Source organism: Antechinus flavipes, chromosome 1 (assembly GCF_016432865.1).
Source record: "Antechinus flavipes isolate AdamAnt ecotype Samford, QLD, Australia chromosome 1, AdamAnt_v2, whole genome shotgun sequence".
Lineage (NCBI taxonomy): Eukaryota > Metazoa > Chordata > Mammalia > Dasyuromorphia > Dasyuridae > Antechinus > Antechinus flavipes.
Window position 1 is genome coordinate 363,313,441 of NC_067398.1, and position 27,862 is coordinate 363,341,302.

General features: G+C 37.3%; 1 protein-coding gene across 4 annotated transcripts in view; it reads left to right on the forward strand.

The window, feature by feature from the left end:
• Positions 1 to 27,862, forward strand: part of ST8SIA5 (ST8 alpha-N-acetyl-neuraminide alpha-2,8-sialyltransferase 5) — a 128,665-nt gene that overhangs the window by 76,082 nt on the left and 24,721 nt on the right. For all 4 annotated transcript variants that reach the window (XM_051969661.1, XM_051969662.1, XM_051969663.1 and 1 more), the window contains 3 exons: positions 1,259 to 1,345; positions 11,020 to 11,164; positions 18,191 to 18,303. In XM_051969661.1, coding sequence (XP_051825621.1) covers positions 1,259 to 1,345; positions 11,020 to 11,164; positions 18,191 to 18,303 — 345 coding nt within the window. The remainder of the gene's footprint in view (positions 1 to 1,258; positions 1,346 to 11,019; positions 11,165 to 18,190; positions 18,304 to 27,862) is intronic.

Consider the following 27,862-nt stretch of genomic DNA (forward strand, 5'->3'; position numbering starts at 1 on the left):
GGGGAAGAACTGGCTCAGAGGTCAAGCTGGAATGGATCTTTGAGATTATCTAGCTCACAAATGAGAAATTTGATGGCCAGAGAATTCAGGTGACTTGCCAAGATCACAAAGTTAATAGCAGAACAGGGATTTGAACCCATGTCCTCTGAGCCATATTCACAGCTCTTTCTAGCCTACCAAACTGCCTCTCCTGCAGTATTACTAGGAAAAGGAGGGAGAACAAAAAGAAAGGCACAGCATCTTTAAGTAATTGAAAGTACAGTCTTGTGAAAGAGGTATTAGGCTTGCTATACATGTTCCCCGAAGGCAGAACTAGCAATCATAGGTGGAATTTATGTAGAAAGAGATTTTTACTCATTTTAAGGGAAAATTTAGGAATAATTAAAGCTGTATCAAAGTGCAATGAGCTACTTCGGGAGGAGGTGGATTTCCCCTCACTAGAGATCTTCTGACAAAGACTGGATGACCCCTTACTGGGTATGATGCAGAGGGGATTTTGACTTAACTTCTGGTTGAACCAGATGGTGTTTGAGTTCCCTTTCAGCTCAGTGGTGATCCCACAAATCTGCAAATCTGTGAATGAGAATTTGGGTCTGTTGTAGTCCAAATTCGACTTACATACAAGTTAGTTTTGATGGTTCTTTTCTGTTTCTTTGGGGATGGAGAATGATCTTCTGTTATATGTAAACTTTTTGTAACAATACAATTAACATGACTTTCCTCTTCAAAGGCTTTTAAGGAGAAAAGAAGAACATGTTTTGGAGTGACACTATGGGATCTCATATTCCCCACACATCTTAATCAGTTGTGTGTAAGCAAAAGGGGAATTGTTATGCAGTTGTTTGCAAAAATCAACTTGCTAAAATACTTCATTTTCATCAAGCCTGCCCTCTGTGTGTATATGGACCATTTTGAAACTGGCCTTTGCGACAAAGATTTTATAGAAATGATATAAGTAGTCACCTGAAAGCTTTAGAATTCGCTAGAATTTTATGAAACCTAATTTGCCTAGCTGCTCTTACTTCTCTCCTTTTATCCTGAATCTTTCAGTCCTGGGGGGGGGGAATCTTAAAGTCTGTCATCCAAATAAACTGGGTTCTAGTTTCTGTGGATAGAACCTTGTGATCAACCCAGTATTCCTCCTGTGAAGATTTCTGTGCCATAAGGATTCAGAAAGATTTTATTGCAATTATTTTAAATTATGAAAACTTTGGCCAGACTAAATTTTGATGATTTCCTCTGCTTGAATTTTTTAAAGGGTGAAGCAATCAGAGCTGTTTGACAGGTGGAAGAGTCTCCAGATGTGCAAATGGGCAATGAATATCTCAGAAGCCAATCAGTTCAAGTATGTAAGATGATATTATTTTCCCCTCTTTTCCTTCTCCAAATATCTTTGATCTCTTCTCTATCTAGACTCTACTCTTTCTTCAAAGCTTATCTCAAATCGTCTCTTCTATGAGGACTTCACCATTTAGGTCCAACCCCATTGACCACTGAGAAGCAGTGTGGAATGTGGAAGGAGTTCTGAATTGGGAAACAGAGGATCTGGGTTCAAAACCTAACCTTGCCACTTACTATCTGTGTTCCCCAGCCAAAACACAGAACCTCTCTGGGCCTAATTCTCCTACTTTGTAAAGTGAAGGGGTTTGATTGGGTGACTTTTCAGCTTAAATCTGAAACCTTTTGTTATTTCTGTCTTCTGACTGCCTATGCCTGCTAACAGTTCATTGTTAGTACCTCACTGTCTGGCACATAATTACATGTTGTCTAGTATTATGTGATAATTATCTCAAGCATAAAATGGTCCTTCCTGTTACTGGGAGATCAGAAACTATATCTTAACCATCTTCTCCATCTCATCAGTAGGGTATTGAGTACATTATAGGTATTCAGTAAAGACTTGTTGATTGAGCAATATTTTTTTTTCCCCATGCAGGTAGGCTTTGCTTTATGGACTTTGCCAAAGGAAAACATATGAATTAGATTTTTGTCAATCAAGTTTCATTTAAAATATGTTCAGAGAGCTCACAATTTAAGAGAATCTTGTGGGGAATCTAATTTGAAAGTGAAGAATGGCTTTACTGTCACCCCATAATTTGTCTTAAGAGATCAACATTTTTATATATGAGCTTTTCTCAAGAAGAGATCATCTGTAGGAGGTGTTAATAATAGCCTCTAGTTTGTGGAAAGCAAACCTTTCATTGAAGTAGTAAATGTATTATTATTTTTTAAATGAAATTAATTATTTTTATTTTTATTATAGCTTTTTATTTACAAGTTATATGCATGGGTAATTTTACAGCATTGACAATTGCCAAATCTTTTGTTCCAATTTTTCCCTTCCTTCTCCCCATCCCCTTCCCCAGGTGGCAGGTTGACCAATACATGTTAAATATGTTAAAGTATAAGTTAAATACAATATATGTATACATGTCCAAACTGTTATTTTGCTGTACAAAAAGAATTGGACTGAAATAGTGTACAATTAGCCTGTGAAAGAAATCAAAAATGCAGGTAGACAAAAATAGAGGGATTGGGAATTCTATGTAGTGGTTCATAGTCATCTCCCAGAGTACTTTCCCTAGGTGTAGCTGGTTCAGTTCATTACTGCTCCATTGGAACTGATTTGGTTCATCTCATTGCTGAAGATGGCCATGTCCATCAGAATTGATCATCATATAGTTAGTAAATGTATTATTAAACCCATTTTACAGATGAGGAAATCCTATATAATTCTTGCCATGTTTTCCATTAGTCATCCATAGGTTAACTAATGAGCTGGAGACATGTTATAAATAAATAAACATATACATATGTATATATATGTATATGCTTTCTATCTACATATATGTATCATATACATATTTTTTGAATCATATATATCTACAGATCACTGTAGCCTTTTACATCTCACATATAAGCCATTGTTTTGAAATATGGGCCTACTCATATCCATAATGTGCTTTTCTTTGATTTTTTTTTTTTTTTGGTAATTTTGATTCTTTTGGGAGTATGACACTCCATTTTTTGGGTTTCCATTTTTAACAGCACTGGGAAAATATTGTTATTTAAGAAATGGGTTGCAACATGAAACAGTATGGGAGCAATTGAAAGCACTAAACAATTTTCGAGATGCCATTTAACTCTTCCTTGTAATTCCTATTATGTCTAATCTGACTGTGATATAAATGGGCTTACTCAGATTCTCTGTGCAATTGCATTCATGGCCTGGACATCATCCATTCTGTTTTTTCAGTGTGAGTGATTAAACCAAGGGCCTTTCCTGAGGATGCTCTGTAATGTTCTATAGATGAGAAACCAGACATGTGAACTCATAGTTGCTGACTTCTTGGTCACCAGTTTTGGATGTAACAGCATACTGTTCATGCTTTTCCCCATTCTTTTGGTTTTCTAATTATTAAAATTATGCATTCAGTTTCTTACTCCTCTCTTTTTCTTTTTTGTTAATGGACGTTCTCAGAGATATAATTTTTCCTCTGAGGACTAGTGTAGCTGCTTCACAGAAATCTTGGTGTAATATTAATAGCTAGCTTTTCTTTAGTGCTTTAAGTACAAAGTGCTTCACATATGTTCTCACTGCTTATGCTTGACTCATCGTTATTGTCTTTCATGTAGTTATTACTTGTTTCAGTGATTTGTTCTTCATTGATATTGCTTATTATTTAAGATATCATTATTGTTTCTGATTAGGTTTATGTTTTTAAGGTTTACACTTCCTAGGTTCATCCCTTCCTCCTCTCCCCTTCTTTTGGAATCTTTCCCATTTTTGAGAATGATTTTAAAGTACCCTTCACATCACATTTAGCACAGATTTCTTTTGTTATATATTTGGTCAAGTCCAGCTGCTTTTCCTTACTTCATTTTCTTAAAGTGCCATTGCCATTTTTTTCATGTTGTTTATTACTCTGTATGGAGGAAGTAGAATCCCCATGTGATTTGGTTCCAATATCTTTGCTGAGGAGATCAGAATAGAAACACTAATGGTTATATCCCATGTCACCTCTGTTAGTAGTCTCTCTTCTGGTTTTAAATATAAGCATTTTGGGGGATGCCCTTGGCAAAGAGATTGCCTTTGCTGATGGATGCAGATCTTTATTGTAGCAATTAGTTTTAAAAATGACTATTTTATTAAGCCTTTTTTTTGCATTATCATCACTTCTATCTTGTCTCAATTAAGCAAATAAGGTAGTAAGCAAAATCAATTAACAGTGCCTACTGTATACAATGTTCCATATTCACATTTTCTTATTTTTTTTAAGGATAGAGAAAAATACATTTCCCCATCTTTTCTCCAAGTCCAAGATTGATCATAACAGTTTATTTAGGGTTTGACCTCACTCTGTAGTTCTTTTCATTTAAGTTGTTGTAGTAATTGTTTCTGTAGTTTTCCTGATTCTGCTTACTTCTAACTGAATCAGTTCACACGTCTTGCCATATTTCTCAAAATCCATCTTTTCTTTCAATATAATGATACTCTTAATATACTTACATTCCATGATTACATACCATGAGAGGCACGGTAGCAACTCTTTTGAATCAGTAAGACTTCTTTTAGACATGGTACAATAAGAGACAATGTGTTTATTTTTATCCATTTCTCATTTCTCAGCTTATTGAAGGTTGGAAGTGCTGTAATCACATAGTCTTTTCATCTAATCTAGCATTTATGTTGATCTTTGCTCTGAACTGTCCATGATTGGACTGCAAACTGAAAGCTGATTTTGAAATTACTTCTGTGTCTGTAATCAGTTATTTCCTGTTAAAATAGAGTCAATTTCATTTTTTAATGATGCCATTTGGTGCTAATTATATCCATTGCTTTCAAAATTCTCTTCTTGAAGGAAGTATTCAGGATGTATAGGTGGGTGTCTATAAGCTTTTGAGCAGTCTACAAATCTTTGACTTTTTAATTTCTTGATCTCAAACCACATTTTCCAATATATTTAACACCCTCCTCCCATGCTTATGTTGGCATTGAAGACCTTGAATCTCAAAGTGTACTTGTTGTGGAGGATTTTGTGAATTTTTTCATGGAATTTCTGCACTTTTTTCATCCTCTGAAATAGCTCTTGCCTACACTGCAGTTATGTACATGATGATCCTTTTGTTTAAGCTCACCACGAGCCCCAGGAGGCAAGATAAAGCAGAATCCTTTACCTTTGGGTTTACAGTGAAATCAGGGATGTATGGAGTTTTCAAGAAGGACTAGCACCTCTAATATGAGATAAGCTGTCCTTTTCAGGGCTGTCCATCGACCGTTAGTGTTCACCTGTCCCAGCACTCACCTGTCTGTGCCTCTTAAAAAGCACAGTGGCCATACCCTAGTAAACTGGTTCAGCAGATAGGCTCAACCAAGTTGAGGGGAACCAAAGGAACTCAAACCGATCAATGAGTTGGGGGGATATGTACCCTGAGCATGTGAAGACTTCCCTTGGAAGAATGGATGGATGAGAACACTTTGTTCCAACTTTCATGAAGGTACTGAATGAAACGTGGATTCTGGAGCTAGGTTTCTGGAAGAGTAGCCTATAAGTCAGAGTCCTAGTTTGGGGCTCAGGGACCAAAGCAATGGGAGAAAAAAACACCAAGCATTTCTCTAATTTAGGGAAAAAATTGAACTCAGAAGTCTGTTTTATTTTTTATCCTACTTCCAGAGAGTATTTGAAAGAAAGTATTTGCCAAAAGCTTTTCTGTCCACAGATTATGTGAAGCCCTCCAAATTATATGTCAGAGTTACTTTAAAGGAACTCTTTCCTCCCCCCCCCAGATCATCTACTCCAACCCCCTCACTTTGAGAAAACTAAAACCCAGAAAGAATAGGTGGAAGCAGGGCTCCCAATTAGCTGCATAAGTCCTGGGGCTCTGGGTGATATTTTTGGGAAGGACTCCCTTCAGCTTTTGTTAATTCTCAATGAAACTGGTGATCGGGCACTGAGGTGGAGGTGGTCTGGCTTTTTCTGCTCCTCTAGATCACACAAAAGTGATAATTATGGCTCTAAATAATAGGCTTTTGAGGATGGCTGAACCCAAGGGGCAGGGGAGGAACACACACGGTTTTAGCTTTCAGTAAACTGTCGTCCATTTTGGACAAATGGAGATTTCATGGGCTTTCAAATGGTATAATCTGAACCCTGAGGATTCTCCATTTTCCCTTCAGTCAGGCTGGAAGGACTTCAGTTCTCAAGGCGGGAAATTTCCCAGGATCTGACCTTCTCCACTGAGCCCCAGCCCAGCGTTAGCTCCTGAGAGAATACAGTTCCAGGTGGAACACCAGCTGCAGAGGAGGAAAAAAAGCATTTTTTCCCCAGTCTCTTCTGCATGCTAGATTCCCAAGCCTATTTCATCAGCCACATTGTCCCTTAATTTTCTAAGCTCACATTGCTTTTGAGGTTTAACCCTTCAGTGTCTGATTCAGTGACAATTTTTGAGCAGATACTTTGAGGAGAATGGCATATAATGGGATGAGCCTGCAATTTGGAATAGGAAGATGTTTTGTTGTTGTTGTTGTTTGTTTATTTCTTGACTTCTTGCTTACTTATTAATTGTGGGAACTTACTGAAGTCCCTTAACTTTCAAAACTTCAGTTTCACTATCTTTAAAAGGAAAATAATAATACTTGCACTATCTACTTCATAGAGCTGTTCTAAATTTTGAATAGGATTATGGGTAGAGAATATTTTATAAACTATAAAAGACTACACAAAGGAGCTGTTATTAATAATGTTTAATTAATAAGGATTTATTAAATTCCCAGTATATACCAGGCCCTGTGCTAGGTGCTATGGTTATAAAGACAAAAATGAAAGAATTCTTGCCCTCAAGGAATTTACATTCTAATGGGGAAGAGAATGTGGAATGTATCAGCATTTATAGGCCAGAACTATGATTTCAGTGATATAAGAAGATCCTGATGCAGAAGTTTCTCTGTCAAGGCAGATCAGCATCATCTCTGTATTTTAAACTCAAGTTTCACTAAAATGCCCAGGGACATTTCCAGGGCTAGTATATAGCTTCTAACTACTAAACCCCAAACCAACTCTCTATCCATTATACCACACATGCTCTCATACAAAATTTTTAGGGGAGAGCCTAACAATTGGAAGGGCAGCATCACACATTTCTATAAGGTCTGCTTTTGGAATTCATGAACTACAATTCCCAGGAAGCCCTTTGGGATGAACCAAGTTCATTATCATAATATCCAACTTCCTTCTTGATTTTAAGGACACATTTAAAAATGTTTAGACATCCACTTTCCATTGATTACATGTTAATATTCTCCTGTTTCCTGAATAGTAAGCCCTTTGAAAATATGTAAACCAAGAATCTTACATGGTCATCTTTCAGTTCATTAACAAATGTTTGCAACTTGGAACATATTCCCATGGAAAAAAAAACTCACTCTGTGTGGTGTCTAAGTACTCAGACCAATCCAGAAAAGTCCATTTTATCTGGGATGTGCCAGAAGCATGGCACTTTAATAAAGACTTGCCTTTGAATGGATCTTTTTTATAAATTCTCTTCTCACAAAGACCTTGTGATATAAGCATAGCTATCATTATCCTCATTTCACAGGTGATAAAGTTGAGGGTAGGAGAAGGGAAAGACTTGGTCAATTAGGTCAAAGTGAATATTTGACAATTAGGGACATGTAGCTAAATGATTCGGTAGATAGAGCACTGAGTCTGAGATTAGAAAGACCTGAATTCAAATGTGACCTCAGATACTTGCTAGCTGTGTGACCCTGGTAAATCACATAATCTCTGCCTTAATCCACTGGAGAAGGAAATGGCAACCCACTCCATTATTTTTGCCAAGAAAAGCTCATAGAGGGTCCTGTAGAGTCAGACAAGACTGAACAACAAATAGTGATTATGCAGGAGAACTGATATGAGAATCCAGACCTTTTAATTCTAGATACAGTGTACTTTTTGCTTTACCGTGTTGGCTCCTCATTATATTATGATGGCATGACCACCATGTCTGGAATGCTTTTTGTGGGAAATGCATTTAGAGTTTCTGATTGGGATGCCAAAGCCCCATCTCCCCTCTCTGCAGTCTCATCAGTAGGAGCCAAGTTTCCTCTGCTTCTTGCTCATTTGTCAGGCTGTAGGAATGAGGATTTTCTCAGCTCAGAGCTACTGGGCCTGGCTCTAGGGGTCTGTGGGAGGGACTCTAGTTTTTGGGGGAAATAAACTTGGTAAGCTTGATGGGAGGGTTGCTGGGACTCTGTGGAGTCTCTTACTCTAAACTAGCTCCCTTTCCCCTTCTTGCTCTCCCCCTTCTGTTTCCATTGTCCCCTACCCTTTTCCTCTCCTTCCCTCCTAAAGTTTTAGGGATTGATCTATCTGTTGCTTCTTCCCTGACTTACTGCAGACCAGAACAGTGTCTCAGCTTCTGCCCTACTTTTCTGTCCCTGATGCTAGAAAATCATTTTTTTTTCAGAATAGGGATTGTTTCATTTCTAATATTTATAAACTCAGTGTTGGCTGACTGATTGATAGATTGAGGACCTCTATACATTTTTACTGGTTAGTTGTGCAGAAAACAGGGAATAAAGCACTTTATCTCTCTTTTTCTTTTTCACTCTGATCCTGTAGCCTGCTATAAAATGACCATGTTATAATCAGTGGATCTCTGTCTACATAGAGGACTGAAGTGAAATTAGTGTATGTTTCTGAAGAAAAGTATTATGGTATAATGGAAAGGAAGTGCATTTGAAGTCAGAAGACTAGGGCTCAAATTCCAGTTAGTCTATTTACTGCCTATGTGACCTTGAACAAATATTTAACTTCCTTTAATCTCAGTTTCTTCATCTGTAAAGTGAAGAGATTGGCTCTAAGGCCTCTAAGATCCTTTCTAACGTTAGGATTATGAACTTACAAGATCAATTCTCCAATATTTTGTATATTTCTTTTCAGGAGCAGGATAGAGTCTCTGGGAGGATAAGGATATGGAACAAGGTTAGGGAAGCTAACTTTGAGACCATTGCTAGAGTTGCAGAGGAGATGGGAAGGAGTGTTTATGTTCCTTTTTTCCACTGCTCTGACCCAACACCTCAAGTAGAGTAAGAAGTGAGTACCAGGAGTGGTGGGGATGAGCAAATTTTCCTCCCTTCCTTCATCCCTCCCTTCTCTCTTTTTCAATAAGTATTTATGGAGTGTTTGTGTGTTTGACGCTATGCCAGAGGCACAGACCCATACACAAATTTTAAAAGACAAGTTCTCCCTACCAAGATTCAAGGAGTTTAGTATCTAACCAGTGAGCCAAGGGTCACAAGCATGAAACAATCAGAGAATAATATAACATTTTGTAATTGGGTGAAAAATTGTATACCGCAAGTTAATCCAAAGTTCAGAGGAAGGAAAGGTCATTATCAACCAGAGTAATCAGAGAAAAAAAATGTTGGCAGGAAGTGGGTCTTGACTTGGATCCTTAATAATAACAAAATCTGGAAAGGTTAAGTATACGTATGTGTGAATGGGGGATAGAATGCGGGTGGGGTCGGGATGGAAATTGCAGACTATGGAAAAAGTTGTTATGCCTCTGGAGGAATGGTCTCTGATTCTGCAGTCAGAGATGCAGCTGTTTGCTGAATTGGAGGCATATGTCATCACAGATTATATCCTACATATAACATGTCTGATTCCAGGGGAGTGAAGTAGTATGGCTGTAGAGTGATAAGAAACCTTGGAACACAGACATTACAGATCCCTGAGGGGACAGTCCTAGAGAGTGGGGTGGTACATACATAGGTGAGAGGAACTTGTCCCTGGGTTCTATAGATTACTTCTGAGATCCTTTCCAATCTCAAGTCAATGATTTTAGGAACTTGACAATCAGAGCTCATATTGTGGTTACATCTGATAGTCCTACAGGATTCCTCTTCTACTTCTTTTTTTTTATTATAGCTTTTTTATTTACAAGATATATGTATGGGTAATTTTTCAGCATTGACAATTGCAAGACCTTTTGTTCCAACTTTTCCTCTCCTTCCCCCCCCCCACTCCTTCCTCCAGATGGCAGGTTGACCAATACATGTTAAATATGTTGAAGTATAAATTAAAAACAATATATTTATACATGTCCAAACAGTTATTTTGCTGTACAAAAAGAGTTGGACTTTGAAATAATGTACAATTAGCCTATGAAGGAAATAAAAAATGCAGGCGGACAAAAATAGAGGGATTGGGAATTCTATGTAGTGGTTCATAGTCATCTCCCAAAGTTCTTTCACTGGGTGTAGCTGGTTCAGTTCATTACTGCTCTATTGAAACTGATTTGGTTCATCTCATTGTTGAAGATGGCTAGGTCCATCAGAATTGATCATCATATAGTATCGTTGTTGAAGTATATAATGATCTCCTGGTCCTACTCATTTCACTCAGCATCAGTTCATGTAAGTCTCGCCAAGCCTCTCTGTATTCATCCTGCTGATCATTTCTTACAGAACAATAATATTCCATAACATTCATATACCACAATTTGTTCAGCCATTCTTCAATTGATGGGCATCCACTCAGTTTCTAGTTTCTGGCCACTACAAAAAGGGTTGCCACAAACACTTTTGCATATGTGGGTCCTTTCCCTCCTTTAGGAGTTCTTTGGGATATAAGCCCAGTAGTAACACTGCTGGATCAAAGGGTATGTTCTGCTTCATTTTTTAAAGAAAGCTCTCAGAATTTAAAATATATATCAGCCATGTTTGCCTCCTTCCTTCAAATATCTAATCCATGGCAGAAATACCCATACACATCATCTGTTAGCCCATGTCAGCTAATGTGTGAAAGAACATCTTGAGCAAGGTCTAGGTGAGAATGAGCATGTAGGATGCTGGGAATAAGTAAAGAGTAGTAAAGAGCTGCATAATAATCAGATGAATTACAGTTCTGGTGTCCCTCCCAGTTGGTAATTCTCTGGCAATGTTAAACTTAGAATGGCTTTTGCACATAGAACTACCTAACCAGGTCCTTCCTTTCTTTCTCCCTTGCCTTGCAGGTCCACTCTTTCCAGGTGCTGTAATGCTCCTTCCTTTCTCTTCACCACCCAGAAAAACACCCCTCTGGGCACAAAGCTCAAGTACGAGGTAGACACGAGTGGCATCTACCACATCAACCAGGAAATCTTTCGCATGTTTCCCAAGGTGCTGTAATTTTTATCTTTCCTGAAAAAGATTTGGGCAGGGAGGGAAAAGGGAAGGAAGAAAGGTCATGTTGGATAAAGGACCAGACATAAGCCTCAACTCTGCATTTCCTCAGTAATCATTATTTTGGATCATTGATCATTCTAAGCTGTCCATTTTATGGATAATTTTTTTGACCCCAGATGACTCTTTGGGTCCTAAGTGGTCATTTTCTAGGTTACATATATTTCGATACATTATTTGATACATTTTGATTCAATTTGATACCTTATTCTTTGAGTTCTAATGTGTCTGTTCCTTAAATCTCAGTTGACCAAAAGTTGACTAAAGAATAAACCTTGTAGATTGGTCAGGATGTCCATTTTTGTATCTGTGAGAATAGTAATGATGATAACATCATAACAACTGTTATCAAGTCATCATCAGGCACCTAACTATGTGCCGTTGTGTAGGATACCATGCAATGGACACAACATAGACTTGGTCATTGCCTTTTAGGACCTTAAAAATGAAGTCACAGGCACAATAAAACAAATTTAATATAAAAGATATAGATATAGGTGGCAAAATAGTAAGCCAACAGAGAGCAAAGCAGTCAAATGTCCATTTCATATACATAAAAGAGGCAAATATATATATAGCAGCAAATGGTGATAAGTAGAAAGGATGGGTTGGGAAAACAAGTAGCCCAGTTTGTGAAAATGATGTTTAGAAAAAAAGTGAGTAGCTCTGAGTAAAATTTAAAGTTCATTCTTTATATTATGTCTCTGGGACAGCTTTAGGCTAGGAGAAAATAATCATGTAGAACCTGGAGATCAGGCAGGGCAGGGACAACAGAATAATAATCTCTTTCCCATTCACCCATTCCCATTAATCTAGAAAGACTTCAAGGAAGAAATATATTTATATATTTTATAATACTTCATTTATTTAGCATCATTCAAAATGAGTGTTCTAATGATATTCATAATCAATAATTTATACACACATATATATCACTTTAAAGTCTGCAGAATACATATTTTTTTAAGTTAAACTGAAGCTTATTCCTTTGAGGAGCCCAGATTTTGTTTCTTATAACTATTCTAGAATGAAATCTTTCTCGAATATATTATATGCTGTCCTGGCTTCTCCAACAGAGAATGCCAAACATAATTTAACCTTTTCTTGATGATTCAGAGTCATCATTCCAAGCATCAATTATGGTCGCCTGCTGTAACAAGAAGCACAGATCTGCTGTTTTCAGTTTTCCTGTCTCTTTCCCTGCTGTCAGCTGTCACCTCTATTGCTATCATCTGGTCCTCTTCTAGCATTACCCTTCCCCCAATATCTTGATCCTAATCTGCTATGGGCTGGTAAACCAGGTAGCCCAGTTTGTAAGAATTATGTTTAGAATAAGAGTAACTCTGGGTGAAAGTCAAAGTTCATTCTTTACATTATAACCATGGGATAGCTTTTGGTGGCATTCCAAAACTTTGTTTTCATCCTTTTCCTTATCCTCTTTTTCCTTCTTACCCTCCTTTTCTTCTTCTTCCTCTTCCTAATAAATGTTCTCTAAGTGTTATTTTATGAAATATATCCCATAATATCAGCTTCATCTTCCAAAAAGCTCAGAGCACTGAGTTCTAGTCACCTTCTTAGATATTAGAACTGTGGAAGGAATTTTTGTTCATTTATTTCAGTTGTGTCGGATCCTTCGTGATCTCATTTGGGGTTTTCTTGGCGAAGATACTGGGATGATTTTATCATTTCCTTCTTCAATTCATTTTACAAAGGATGAACTAAAGCCCTAAATGTTGAGAAACTTGCCCAATATCTGAGGCTGGATTTGAACTTAGAAATATGAGTCTTTTTGACCCCAGGACCAGAACTGGCACTATGGTGCCACCTACCCACAAAGAATCACCATGTACTTTCTGTTGAAAGGAAAATGTAGGACTTTGGAGAGTAGGGTGATCAGGTCCTATGGTGCCTAGAATTGGAACTCAGATCTCTCAGCTACCTTTGTAGGGAGGCAGAAGAAAATTTTGATGGCTTCCAAATCTTCTCTTATATATCCTATAGAACCCAGCTTTTTAAACTGTGGTTCACATTACCATATGGGATCTCATAATTGAATATGGGGGTTGTGAAATTATGATTTGTTATCAGTAAATGTTTGATTTGTATACTTATTTTATATACCTATATACTTGGATTTATATAAAAACTTCTCCAGGAAAAAGGGAACACTAGGGAAAAAAAGTTTAAGAAGTCTGTTGCAGAATATACTGAAATTGTTTTTTTGTTTTTGTTTTTTGGCTATAGGATGGGGAGAAGAGAAAAGGAGGGTGTAAAACAAGATGAAAGGGATGAGTTGGATGCATCTTCCCAAATAATTAGCAAAGTCAGAGGAAGTAATGTTTCAGTCAATTTATAAAAGCTAGAAAACATGAGGATATCTCATTTCGCCTAGAGATAAAGATATAAGTCTGCTGGCCTCCATCAAGTGAACAGTGGTGACCTGGGTTATATTATAGCCTCATGATTTGAGCAGAACAATTTCCTACAAGTGTGGATAATTGATCATTTGTCTTGGGGACTGGGATGTGTATATTGTATTGTCACATTTAAACAGAATACAACTGGGATTAAAAAAGCAAAACAATAATAGAGCCATGCAGTAGTTTTTCCACAGATGACCTTGTTCTTCCACTCCCTGAAGTTTAAGAGGTACTATTTCTCTCTTCCTCACTCCCAATAGGCCACAGGCAAATGTTCCAGTGGGAGTCTGACCCTATGCAGAGTCCATTCCATTTGCAGTTTCCACATCTGCCCCATCAAGAAAAATGCGCAATGGAGATGACTAATCACCTAGAAACAGGCTGCAGCTCAGCTTGGAGATCTGACTGCATTCATTATTTTTTCAAACCAAAGTAATTTTCTACTAAGATACAAGCCTGACCCTTTGCCAGTGAGAGTGCTAGTATCTTGACACAAGCTCTGGCTAAATTTGTTCTCAGGGACTCATTCTCCCAACTTACCTAGGCCAAGAATGCAGAAGAAATGCTATCAGAACCTAGAATCATTGAAGGTCAAAACTGTACCTGGATCTTTTGATTCCTATCCCATGGTCCAGTGTTTTGATATGAGTATTTTGAGGATATTCTGGTACCTATGCTCCTTGAGGTTTGTCCTTGAGTAGCCATTGAGTTGTCAGAACTGGTTTTGTGTTTCGAGTTTCTTCCCCTTTGCCATATCCCTGTCACAACTAGGTACCAGTATGACTTCAGCCTACCATAGAAAGAGTATCAGAATATAGGATTTACTGTGCAGCCCCACTGTGAAAACAGGCTGCAAGTGAAGTATTTTATTGAATTCTGTGTAATGTATTTTGTGAAGGATTTATTTAGGAATTCAGAGAAAGATGACCTGGAGGGAGTGAGGAATCTCAAGATTCATGCCTTTGAGGGATCAATGGAAGGCATTTTCTGGAATAAGGGAAAACTTAAGGAGGCCATGATGACCATCCTCAAGTACCTAGAGGTCTATCAAATAAAAGAAGATGTGTCTTGCTTGACCTTGGAGAATAAAACTGAGAATGATGGGTAGAAGTTTCAGCAAGGGAGGTTTAAATCTGTTGTAAGGAAGATACTTTCTAACTATTAGAGCTGTGCAAAAGGGGGATGAATTGTTTTTGGAGGCAGTCACTTTTCCCTCTTAGGGATCATATAGTGCCCAGCTTCTTAAACTGTGGTTCGTGCCCCCATATGGGGTCTCATAACTGAATGTGGGGATCATGAAATTGTGATTTATTATCAGTAAATGTTGGATTTGTATGCCTATTTTATAAACCTATATATTTGGGATCATATAAAAATTTCTTGGGCAAAAAGCTGTTAGGGGAAGAAATTTTAAAAACCCTGATCTAGCGAAAGCTGGGTGACCATGCTTTAAAGGGGATTTGAGGTCAAGTTGGACTAGATGGCCTTTGAGTTCCAGTGTGGATGTTCTGAAATCTAATTTTGTAATTGCCGCATTTACCTAGTGTCATGGATCTTCTATTATCAACTTCCATGTTGCCCATTCAGTGACAAGAGGTCAATATGTTATGCAAAAGTTAATTCTGTTATGAGACATTTCTTGTTAGAAAGCTTTTTCTAAATATGTATAGAAGAATTGCACATGATTAACATATATTGGATTACTTATCATCTAGGGGAGGGGTAGGATGAAGGAAGAGGAAAAAAATTTGCAAGGTTTTACAAAAGTGAATGTTGAAAATAAAAAGCTTTAATAAAAAAGAAAGCTCTTCCTAAAGTTGAATCTCACACATTCTCATTGAAAATGTTTTTCTCTGTGTCTTCAGAATTTCATTATTAAGCATCTCCCTTTTCTCTTGAGCTATCTTTCTTAGAGCATTTTATTAGCTTTGAATAATATTTTATTTCTTCCCCAATTTCTTGTAAAAACAATTTTAAAATTTAAAAATTCTTTTTGGGTTCTAAATTTTTCCCCTCCTTCTCTTCTTCCCTCCTTAAGACAGCAGTTTGATATATTATACACATACAATCATGCAAAACATATTTCCATATTAGTTATGTTGTGGAAGAAAACACACAAACAATAAAAGCCACGAAAAGTGTGCTTTGATCTTCATTCAGACTCTACTGATTCTTTCTTGGGAGGGGGGTAATATTTTTCATAATGAGCCCTTTGGAATTGTCTTGGATCATTGTATTGCATAAAATAGCAATCATTTACAGTTGATCATTATGTAACCTTGCTATTACTATGTACATTATTCTCCTGGTTCTGCTCATTTCACTTTGCAACAGTTCATGAAAATCTTTCCAGGTTTTTCTGAAGATATCCTGCTTGTCATTTCTCATAGCTCAGTAATATCTCATTGCTATCATATACTGCAACTTGTTCCACCATTACCTCCCCTGAGCATTTTAGCTCTTAGATCTACTTGTCTTTCTTTTGAGCCCTTTGAAAGATATTTTCCCTAAATCTAGAATATGTATCAAACTACTTCCAAGGTTTTTTTTTCCTCCATCACAAAGGATAGCCTGGAATGATCACTTTCCCCCAAGATTCTCATCACTTCCACTGTAGAAGTCAGTTCTTTCCTATCAGTAAGAATCAAATTCAGAATAGAATTTCCCTTTTTGGTTCCTCCAACTCTTGAAATTGAAATGATCACCGAGACATGCCAAGAAGGTTTTAGCTTCTCTACTTTTGGCAGAGAGAGGAAAAACAGACACAGACACAAATAGAACCAGAGAGAGTTCTAGTAGTTGTCTGGATAATTGAAGCCACTTATCATTGCTTTATCAAATTTCTGTGCAAGACTCTTTTCCAAACTATTCATCTATTTCTTTTTTCTATTCAGGAGGTCTGTGGTATATTTCAATGACAAAATTCTGTTGCTTCCTTAGGGTCACAAAATCATAGATTTAGAAATAATTAGAATCTTAGGGACTATAGTGTAACTTCCTCATCTATCTTTTCATAAAGTATAGGCCCAAGATCACACTTTTAGTAGATAGTCCCATTGGTCTTGTTCTTCATAGTTGGATACCCTACTGAATAAACTGATTCTATTTTCAACATGGTATTTCTTCACACATTTAAGGACAGCTATCATTCAGTTCAATTTCTAAAATATATATTAAATACTTTCTAAGCACAGAGAATTATGATAGTCCCCAAGAGAAGATAGTAAGAGAATAAGATGCAATTATATCTTCCCTAAGAGTTATCTTCTCCAGATTAGACATCCCCAGTTATTTCAGTGGCGACTTCTATAATATAGCTTCCAGATCCTTTCCTATCTTGGTTATATTATATCTCAGAAAAATTGCTCCAGAAATTGAATCTATTGTTCCAGCTGTGGTCTAACCGGGGCCAGAGTAAAGTTGATAATCACCTCCTTTGTGGTAAATGCTCCAGTTTTATTAATGTAGCTTTAGATTATTAGGAACTGGGGAAGGCCATTCTCAAATGCCTGTTCTTTTTTAGTGGATCTTAAGAAAGGACCATGAACAGTGATTCTTCAGTAGTGCTTCTCTCCAGCTTCATGTGGGATGTGCTCACTCTGCCCTTGTCTTTTCAGCAGAAGGGGCAAAAAGCATTGATTTTTTTGTGTGTACTTAAATCCTCTGATTTTGGTGTATAATCAAGATTGTGTTCTCTGCCTCCCTTTGGGAAGCTGAAGGAGGATAACAAGATTACAGAATTAGAAGATTATGGGTCTGAATCTGGCAATGACCTTAGAGGTTGTCTTGATCACCCTGTACCTTTCATTTTATAGATGAAGAAACTGAGACCTAGAGAGGCTACCTGACTTGTGCAGTCACACATATTTGAGCCCATGTCCTCTCATGCAATATTCTGCTCTTCCCAAAAAGTTCCCAAAGTACTGTAGTACTTATTGAGCAAAAAAGGGGTTCAGGGCACATCCGTTTGCTGCCAACAGCATGTTTCCCTCACAATCACTTCCCATGCTACTGTTGGTGGGGTCTCATGTCATTTGCTGACATCTATCTTACAAAATTTTAAACACCAAAGAAAATAATTTAAAATATGGAAACAATCATGAAGAGAAGCCAAGATAAGAACATCTTAAGAAGAAAAAACTCATTTTTGTTATTTTATTTCATTGTGTATTGGGGGCATAGATTTTTTTTTAAGAATCTAGGCTAGTTGAATAAAGGTTGTAGGGTTGTAGGACATATTGCACCTGTCCTAAAGATGTGGAACTCCAAATTCTATTCTCATTTTAGTCAGGGAACAAGCAGTATGGGTATTGGAGAGAGTCCTGAGGGAACAGTGAGAAGACCTACTTAGGTTCAACTCTGTTACTGGCTGACTGACCTTGGACAATTAACTTAGCTTCAATTTCCTCATCTGCAAAATGGGATAATATGTCTTTCCCACTTATCTATCCAGGGCCTGCTGTGAGGATCAAAAAAAAGAATAGATGTAGATGGGATAGATTGTTGCTGGCATTCTAATTGGTTGTTCACTGTCTCTCTGTAGGACATGCCGTACAACCGCTCTCAGTTTAAGAAGTGTGCAGTTGTGGGGAATGGAGGCATCCTGAAGAACAGCCGATGTGGGAGAGAGATTGATAGTGCAGACTTCGTGTTCCGGTAAAAAGCATCCTTTTCCTCTTCTCTGGGGTTTGCCAGATAGTCTCAGGGCCCTTGTGCTTTTTCATAGCTCTCTGAGATATTCCCCTGCAGCATTCCATAGGGGTGACCAGGGATTTTTTTAAAAATTAAATTGAATTGAATTTTTTTAGCTTAATAGTATTTTTTTTCCAAATACATCTAAAGATAATTTTCAATATTCATCTTTGTAAGATTTTGAGTTCCAAAATTTTTTCTTCTCCCTCCTTTAACTCTCCCTCCCAAGCAGCAAGCATTTTGACATAGGTAATACATGTATAATCTTTTAAAACATATTTCCATATTAGTAATGTTGTATAAGAAAGGGAAAAAACCAACAAAAAAAGCAAAGATGAAGCTTCAATCCTCATTTAGTTTCCATAGTTCTTTCTCTGGATGCGGATGACATTTTCCATTCCAAGTCTAATGGACTTGTCTTGGATCACTGCATTGCTGAAAAGAACTAAATCTATCACTGTTGATCATCACACAATGCTGCTGTTACTATCTATAGTGTTCTCTTGGTTCTGTTTACCTCATGTAGCATCAGTTCATGTACATTTTTCCAGGCTTTTCTGAAATCAATCTGTTCATCATTTCTTATAGAACAATAGTATTTATTTATTCAGTCATTTCCCCATTGATGAGCATCTACTAAATTTCCAATTCCTTGACACCAAAAAAAGAGCTGCTACAAACATTTTTGCACATGTATGATCAGGTGTTTCATGTTTATCTTTGTAGCCTCAATGTTTAGCATAGTACCTGGAACATAATGATGATAGTGATGATAAGTGAATAAATCTTAATTTAAAGAAACCACCTTAATATATGTCTGCTAAATTGAAATGAATTCAACCTCAACCATGTCTTAACCTGGAATGTGGGAATTTGATTTTTTTAAAAATTGATTTCTGTATGTTACTACAATTTCCTTTACAATCATATGTATTTTATTTTACTTGGTGGGGAAAATACTGTTGTAAGTGATAGAGTTGATTAAAAGATTAAATAAGATGGGGTCCCTGCTTTCAGAATTCTTATAGCCATTATGTAGCCTTCCCTTGAAGACATTAAGTGATAAGCACCTCACTCCTTCCATTTCACTTTTGGGTAAATTTCATTGTTATGAAGTTTTTCTAGACACTGAGCTGAAATCTGCTTTTCTGCAACAGTTTCACTTGACATTTAAGGCCTTCCATAATCTCATTCCAGTTGACCCTTCTTTCTAGCCTTATTTCATATTCTTTCTCTTGATGTATTTATTATATGGTTTAGGCAAACTGAATAATAGCTGTTATTTAATCTCATCCTGCTAAATGGTAGTAAATAGAGTACTGGGCCTGGAGTCAGGAATAACTAATTCAAAACTAACATCATACTAGTTGTGTGATTCTGGGCAAGTCACTTAACTTCTGTCTTCCTCTATTTCCTCAACTATAAAATGGGTATCATAGCATCTCCCACCATGGCTTATTGTAAGGATCAAATAAGCTTATATTTGAAAAGCTCTTAGTGCTGGCACATAGTAGGTGTGAGAAAATGCTTCTTTGATTATTTCTCTTCTTCCTTTTCATCTTCCATGTATTGGGGCAGACTCTCTGCCATTTCCCTCTCATTCTGCTGGAATCCGTTGCTTCCTTCAAGGCCCAACTCACATGTCCCTTCTTTCATGACGCCTTCTTTGATCCCATTCTTGGCAGAAAGTGATCTTAACTTTCAGCTTTTCCTAGAGCATTTTGTCTAAATATCTACTTTGCTTCTATCACATTCTACCTTGCATCGTAATATTTTGGGTTCAGTTGCCATCTTGGTATAATGAAATGGGTACTGAATTTGGATTCAAGAACTCTTATCTGGTATCTTTTCAGTCATGTCCAACTCTTTATGACTCCATTTGGGGTTTTCTTGGCAAAGATACTGGAGTGGTTTGCCATTTCCTTCTCTGACTCATGTTACAGATAAGGAAACTGAGGCAGATAGGGCTAAGTATCACATAACTAATAAGTGTCTGAGGCCAGATTTGAATTTATGAAGATAAATCTTCCTAATTTCTGGCTCTCTATCCATTGAACCACCTACCTGTCCTGGATTCAAGGGAGCTAGCTTCAAATCTTGGTTCTTACTCACTGACTAATCAGTTAACATATCTCTGAGCCTCATTTCCTTAATATTTAAAATGCTAATAATAAATTTTATACTGTTTCACAGAGTTGTGGGAAAGTGATCTGTAGATCCTAAAGTGCTGTATAAATGTGGGATATTTAATTTATGTTTTATTTCTCTGTATACATGTTATACTGTTCTCCTGTCCTTTAGTCCCACTCCATATCTCCCTGGAATTAGATTTTAAGCTCCTTGGGGTCAGAGACTGAAATTTTGCTCCTAATTTTCCCTCTCAGTCCTGGGCAGATTCTACCTCCACTACTTTCCTCCCAAAGAATTCCATAAAATTCCTGCCATAAGACTCATCTGTAGGTGAAATGGTAAGAGAGATTGAGTTGGACAAAAGGGGCCTTGCTTCAAGTCTTAGATCAGATACTGGTTTTGGCTATGTTATCTTAGACAAATAATTTACACTAAAATGAAAACTCATTGAATTTAGATATTGTTTCATATTTATCTTTGTAGCTTCAATGCCTCGCATAGGGCCTGGCACATAATAATGATGGTGATGATGATAGGATGAACAAATCTTAATTAATAAAACTTAATAAATGTCTTCTGAATTGAAATGAATTGAACCTCAACTTCCTCATCTGTAAAATGAACATACTAATATTTCTTTTTATACTATATAAGACTCTGTATGAGGTTGTTATAAACTGTATAGTCCTATATGGCAAACCAGTATCTTTGCTAAGAAAAATCTCTAAATGGGGTCACGAAGAGTTGGACATGTGTGAAAACACTGATCAACAAAGCTGTATATAAAAGAAGCCCACTATTATTTATTACTACCAGATAGCCTCTTTTAAATTGCACATACGAAACCTTGGAAGTCCCCTGCCCTCTCCCATCAATTCAGTTTATATATCAGATTTGTAAGTTATCACCTTGGCCCAGAGAGAAAGGAGGAGGAAAGCTGTGGAAATGGTGGGTAGCAGAGAGTAGCCTTGAGGATTCAGATCCATCAGGACAGGTCCAGGGCAATGGGACATGTAGTATGGAAATATAGTGGAGGGCCCCCAAAGATAATCTATACAATAATGGCTAAATGCCTACCCTGGGGACCACTTGGTAGATATAAAAAGTGTTAAATGTCCAATGAATCAAAAATTAAAAACCAAAAATAAACCCCTTTGCTCAGTCATCTGAAGATTGCAGACAGAAGCAGAATTTCTTTCCTCAATTATCTACATATAACTGTGACTGTGCAACTCTGTCCCACATCTGGCAGATTTTAAAAAGAAAAGATGAAAAAAAATTCACATCCAAATCCGACATAAAATCAGAAACATTTGAGTTAGCTGTTAATTCTGGGGGAAAATAATCCCTCCCTTTCTCCACCTTGTCAGTGCATATTGTTACCAGGACTGATTATAGGGAGAGATTTTTGATGAAACATGTAACAGTTTCAAGTGGTGAAGGTTTGAGGTGTGTGTATGTTGGGGGGTGGTGTGTCTCTTGGCTTTTCCCCAAATGTCACAAGAGTGGTAACTTGCTAGCAGGTCTCCTTTTGCTCTTTGCTTGAGAATGAGTTTGTGTGTGAATATTCTTGGCTCTTGGCTACAGGAACAGGGAGCCTTCTGTTTCTAAAGGAACAGAAGCTGCAAGCTGTCCTTGCTTTGTTCTTGGAAACAGGGAGTTAGTTGTGATTTGCTCACCAGCTGCTGGTGCTAGACCTCTCTTACTGATGATGGCAGAAAGATGCTTTCTGCTCTTGGGTACTTGATCCTTGTAGCCCAAGAGACATCTTCGAAGGCTCAAGTGGTTAAAAATGATTCCTTTAAGTCTGGGTGTGCTGGCACATTCCCAGAGCCTTTGCTACTGGGGAGGCTGAGGCTTGGTGGATCATCTCATTTTGAGAGTAGGGCTAAAGCTGGTTGGGGTATCTGCACTAACCCTGGTATAAGTGAACCTCTAGAAATGGGGGAGGAGGGTACCAGACTGCCTACGGAGATGTGAACTGGCCCAGATCAGAAATGCCAATCAGCAGTGGGATTAGTTCCGTGAATGGGCAATATATTTCCAGCCTGGGAAATATAGGGAAATCCAGTTTCAAAAAAATTAAATGGGAAAAAAGAATGATTTCTTTAAAATGACAGCAAACACAGAATCTGTGAATATATACTGAATTAAGAACAAGCGAAATCTCTTTCTTAGGAGATTTTCTTTTGTTTGTTTTTTTGCAATAGTATTTTATTTTTCCAATTACATGTAAAGATAGTTTTCAGCATTCATTTTTATAAGATTTTAAGTTCCAAATTTTTCCCCCTTAACTCCTCTGTCCCCAAGATAGCAAGTAATCTGATATAGGTTATATACATACAATCATGAAATATATTTAAATAAATTGTGAAGAAAAATCAGACCAAAAAGTAAAAAAAAAACCCACAAGAAATAAAAAATGAACAAAAAAAGGTGAAAACAGTATGCTTCAATTCACATTCAGTCCCTATAGTTCTCTCTCTGTATGAGGATGCCATTTTCCATTGCAAGTTTATTGGAATTGTCTTTGAATCACTGTATTACTGAGATTACTCTGTTACTAAGTCTATCATAGCTGATCATCACACAGTGTTACTGTTACTGTGTATAATGTTCTCCTGGTCCTACTCACTTTACTCAACATCAGTTCATGTAAGTCTTTCCAGGCTTTTGGGGAAATTTTGTTTAGAAGAGAAATCTACCTTCCTGAAGTGCTGTTTTTAATTGAAAATTTTATTAAGCATCTATTTTGTGGGAGGCTGATAAAACATAGGGCCTGCTTTCAAGGAGTTTATAATATGAACCTATAATCTAATTGGGAGAAGACATAGACAAGATAAATGCAAAACAAAGACTCCCCATGAAATGTTCAAAGAAATCTATGAGGGAAAGGTTGCTTTTTGGACACAAAAGAATGGATGAGCTCATAGAATCGTTAGCGTATATCCAAAAAGGGCTTCAGAGGCCATTTAGGCCACCCATATTTTTTATTGATTAGGGTTGTTAAATGACTTGCCCGAGATCAGACAGATAGTAAGCTTTGAACTTTTCACTATACTGTACCATGATCAGCCTAAAACTGATCTTCAGAAGATCTGGATTCAAGTCCCAGGTTTGTCAGTGTTTCATTGTGGGGACTCTTCTCTAGGACTCAGATTCTCTAGCTATTAACTAGAGATCATGTGACCCCTGCTATCTAGTTGAGGACCCAATAAAATAAGAAGATTGATCATAGTAGTGAGATATAAGAATAATCTATAGCTGGACAATGGTTTATAGTTGATGTGTACTCAAAGTTTGTAAACTGACATTAATTTTTTTTGCAGTTTTTAATTTATTTAAATTTTTTTAACACACATTACTTTATGAATCATGTTGGGAGAGAAAAATCAGAGCAAAAGGGAAAAACCATAGGAGAGAGATAAAAAAACAGAAAGTAAGAAATGAATATAGCATGTGTTGATTTACATTCAATCTCCATAATTCTTTTTCTGGATGCAAATGGCATTTTCTGTCCAAAGTCTACTGGAATTGCCTTAGATCACTGAAGCACTGAGAACCAAGTCTTTCATAGTTAATCATTGCACATTCTTGCCATTACTGTGTACAATGTATTCTTGGTATTGCTTGTTTCATTCAGCATCATTCATGTAAATCTTTCCATGCCTTTTAAAAATCAGCTTGTCATTTTTCTATAGAACAATATTCCATTATCTTCATATACCATAACTTATTCAACCATTCCCCAATTGATGGGCATCTACTCATTTTCCAATTTTTTGTTATTACAAAAAGAGCTGTTACAAATATTTCTGCACATGTGGGTTCTTTTTCTTCTTTATGATATACTTGGGATACAGACTCAATAATGGCACTGCTGGGTCAAAGAGTATGCACAGTTTTATAGCCCTTTGGTCACAGCTCCAGATTGCTCTCCAGAATGGTTGGATTCATTCACAGTTCCACTAACAATGTATCAGTGTCCCAGTTTTCCCACATCCCCTCCAATATTCATCATTATCTTTTCCTGTCATAGCCAATCGGAGAGGTTTGAGATGGTACCTCAGAGGCGATTTAATTTGCATTTCTCTAATCAATTGACTGATTAATTTATAAAGTTTTTTTTTACAACAATTTCTACAGCCAAATGATTGCTGAACTTTAATTCAGGACATCTGAACTCATTGACTGATTCTCACACTTTCTAGCTTATTTTACTTTTCAACTCAACACACATTTATTAAGCACTTACAAGATGGAGAGGCAGCATGTTATCATTGTGGCTGGAGACCCTGCCTCACAATCAGGAAGACCTGAGTTCTAGTGTCACATCTGACACTTACTGTGACCCTGGATCAATTATTTAATCTCTTAATGCCCTAAGTGACTCTGTATGATATCAAATGGCAAATGGGAGTTTCCCTCACCAGCAGGTCCTTATACCAATGAAATAACAGTCCCCAACAAAGAAAACATATTCCAGGCTTTGTAATAAGTTATGGACATACAAAACTTGGAAATGATATAGTCCCTGCCCTTAGGGAGCTTATGTCTCCTAAAAGTATATAACACAAAATAACTTAAGAGCAAGAAAATATTAATTAATAACTGGGAGAATCAGGAAAGACTTGATGGGGTAAGTGGCCCTTGAGCTGAGCCTAGAAGGAGGATAAGGACTGGGGAGAGGATTGGTTTGAGGAGTAAGTTCATTCCTCACATGGGGATAGCAGAGTTGAAAGCACAGAATGTCAAATTCAGAAAATAGCAAATAGGTCAGTTTGGCAGAAACATAGAATGCATGAACGAGAGTCATATGGAATTAGTCCAGAAAGATAGGTCAGAGCCAGATTGTAGAGGGTTTTAAATGCCAGGCTGAAGAGTTGGCAGTTTGTCCTAGAGGTATCAGGGAGCAAAGGAAGAGTTTTAAGCAGGGAATGTCATGGTCTGATTTGTGCCTCAGGAAGATTATTTTAGCAGCTATGTGGAAGACAGCTTGGAGAGGGGGGAGAGATTGGAAATAAAAAGAACAGTTAGGAGGTCATTGTGATAGTGCAGGCAAGAAATAAAAGGGACCTGAATTAGGTTGTAGTATGAAAGGAGGCTGATTAAGTATGAAGGAGAGGAAAAGCCAAGGATAATTCCATGGCTGCAAATCTGAGCGACTGGGAGGATAGCTGATTTGTTGTTCAGTTGTTCCATTTGTTCAGTATCCAACTCTTGATAACTTCATTTGCAGTTTTCTTGGCAGAGTGGTTCACTATTTTCCTCTCCAGCTCATTTTACAGATGAGAAAACTGAGGCAACAGGATTAATTGTTTATCCCAAGGTCACACAGCAAGTGTCTGATTTGAACTCAGTTCTTCCTGATTTCAGACCTAGTGCTCTCGTCACTATATCACCTAGCTGTCTTAGGACAGTGGTATCGTATTCTTGAAGTAACAGGGATATTGGGAGGAATTTAAAGGGTAAATAATAAGCTCCATTTTGGATATGATGAGTTAGAGATTCTAGGACTTTTCTCATCAGTATACAAGTCCAGGGTCAGTGAAGATGCAGAAGTAAGCCTACATTTATTGTGAAAATTTATTTTCTTGGACCCTTAGATCATAAGATAGGGAAGCACTATAAGAAAGTTGAAATGGATCCACTATTTACTCCTCAGAGCTCACAGCCTCACACCATTCTATATTACCTCATTATCTGTAGTCACATTGCAAGTAACCTAATTCTTCCTACTGGTTCTTCCTTGATTAAGTTTTACTGAATTTATCTGGAACAAGAGGTCAGTTGAGGTGTTTATCCCCTTTCATTCCTCCCCTAGGAGTGGAGCTTGTGGCAGAAATCCCTTGGGAAGAAGATGCTGTCTTCCTGAGTTCTGATTTTTCTTATATGTCCACTTCTCCCATTGATTCATAATAAAATTCACATGGCAAGCATAGGGAGGGTGGAGGACCACAGTAAAGAGGGAGGCAAATCAGCTGTTAAAGATGCTAAGGCAGGGATGACCACAGCAGTTATAGAATGTAAGCTTGTCAAGGACAGGAGAAGTTTGGTTTTTCTTTTTGTATCTCCAGAGGTTGGTCTTTTTTCTCTTTCTTAGCACTGGGGATGCTAAAAAAAAGGGCAAAAACAATAGTCTCTTATTTCAAGGATCCTGTGATTTAATGAGTGAAACAACATGTGAAACAATTATGTTTAACTAGGCTCTATAAGATAAACTGAACACAATCCACAAAGGGACACTAGCATTAAGGGGGATTTGGGAATGTCTTCTTGTAGAAGATGATAATTTAGCTGGGACTTGAAGGAGAAGTTGAGGGGGTTGGGGTATCCCAGGAATGGGAAACAACTAGGGAAAATGCCCAGAGTTGGGAAATGAAGTGTCTTGTATGAGGAATGGCAAGGAGGCCAGTGTTACAGCGTCACAGAGCATATGGAAGCACCTAAGAACACTGGAAAGGTGGAAATTGGAGTGGGATGTGGAAAGGCTTTGAATGTCATACAATAGGATTTTGTATTTGTCCTTATGAGAGAAATGATTTATTGGATCTCTGTTTTATTCCCATCAGTATTAATTAGTTCAGTGAAATTCCATAAAAGTAAAGGTTGATAGCAATTATCAATGGTATACTTATCTACTAATATACATTTAGTCAGTTTTATCAAGTAATATTAATATAAGAATAACATAGCAATGCACATTTTACAGATATATGGGTATAATTAGATAAGATAGAGTCTTATAGTAGGCTTCAGAGTTTAAAACTTATAAATTCACTTTCACTATTTATTTACCAGTTATAAAGTTCACTTGCATAACCACAAGAATGCTGATGACCAAATCCAGAATAGGTGATATGGAAAGTTCCCCAATTATGTTTTGTATTTCTGGACCACTCTCTTGCTCAGCAGGAGGAGGGGCCTATCTTATACCATTTAATCATAATGTTTTTGCCCTTGCTTTGCCCATATGGTGACTACTCAGGCTAATGCATTATTTCTGGCCATCCACAAGGTTCAAATGCAAGGTTTACCAACCAATGAAGTTTTTTTATTTTGCCTCTTCTGAGTGTCTGGGTATCAAGCCTCATGAAAATAAGGTCTGGGGAAAGGAAACATCTCAGATCAAGAGAAAGATCTGAGATCCCATTCATTGAAGGAGTTGAATCCCTTTAATACGTGATTAATGGCTCAGAGCTCTCCCTCAGTGGTTTTTCTTATAAATTGGATAATTCTGTACCTCACACCTGGAAGTGATAAGGAGCCACTGAAGTTTATTGAGTCAGAGAGTGACAAGGTTAGATCTCTGCTTTAGGAAGATCACTTCAACAGGGGAATATAGTAGGGAGGGACTTGAATGAGGGAGACCAACTATCAAGTCATGGCTATA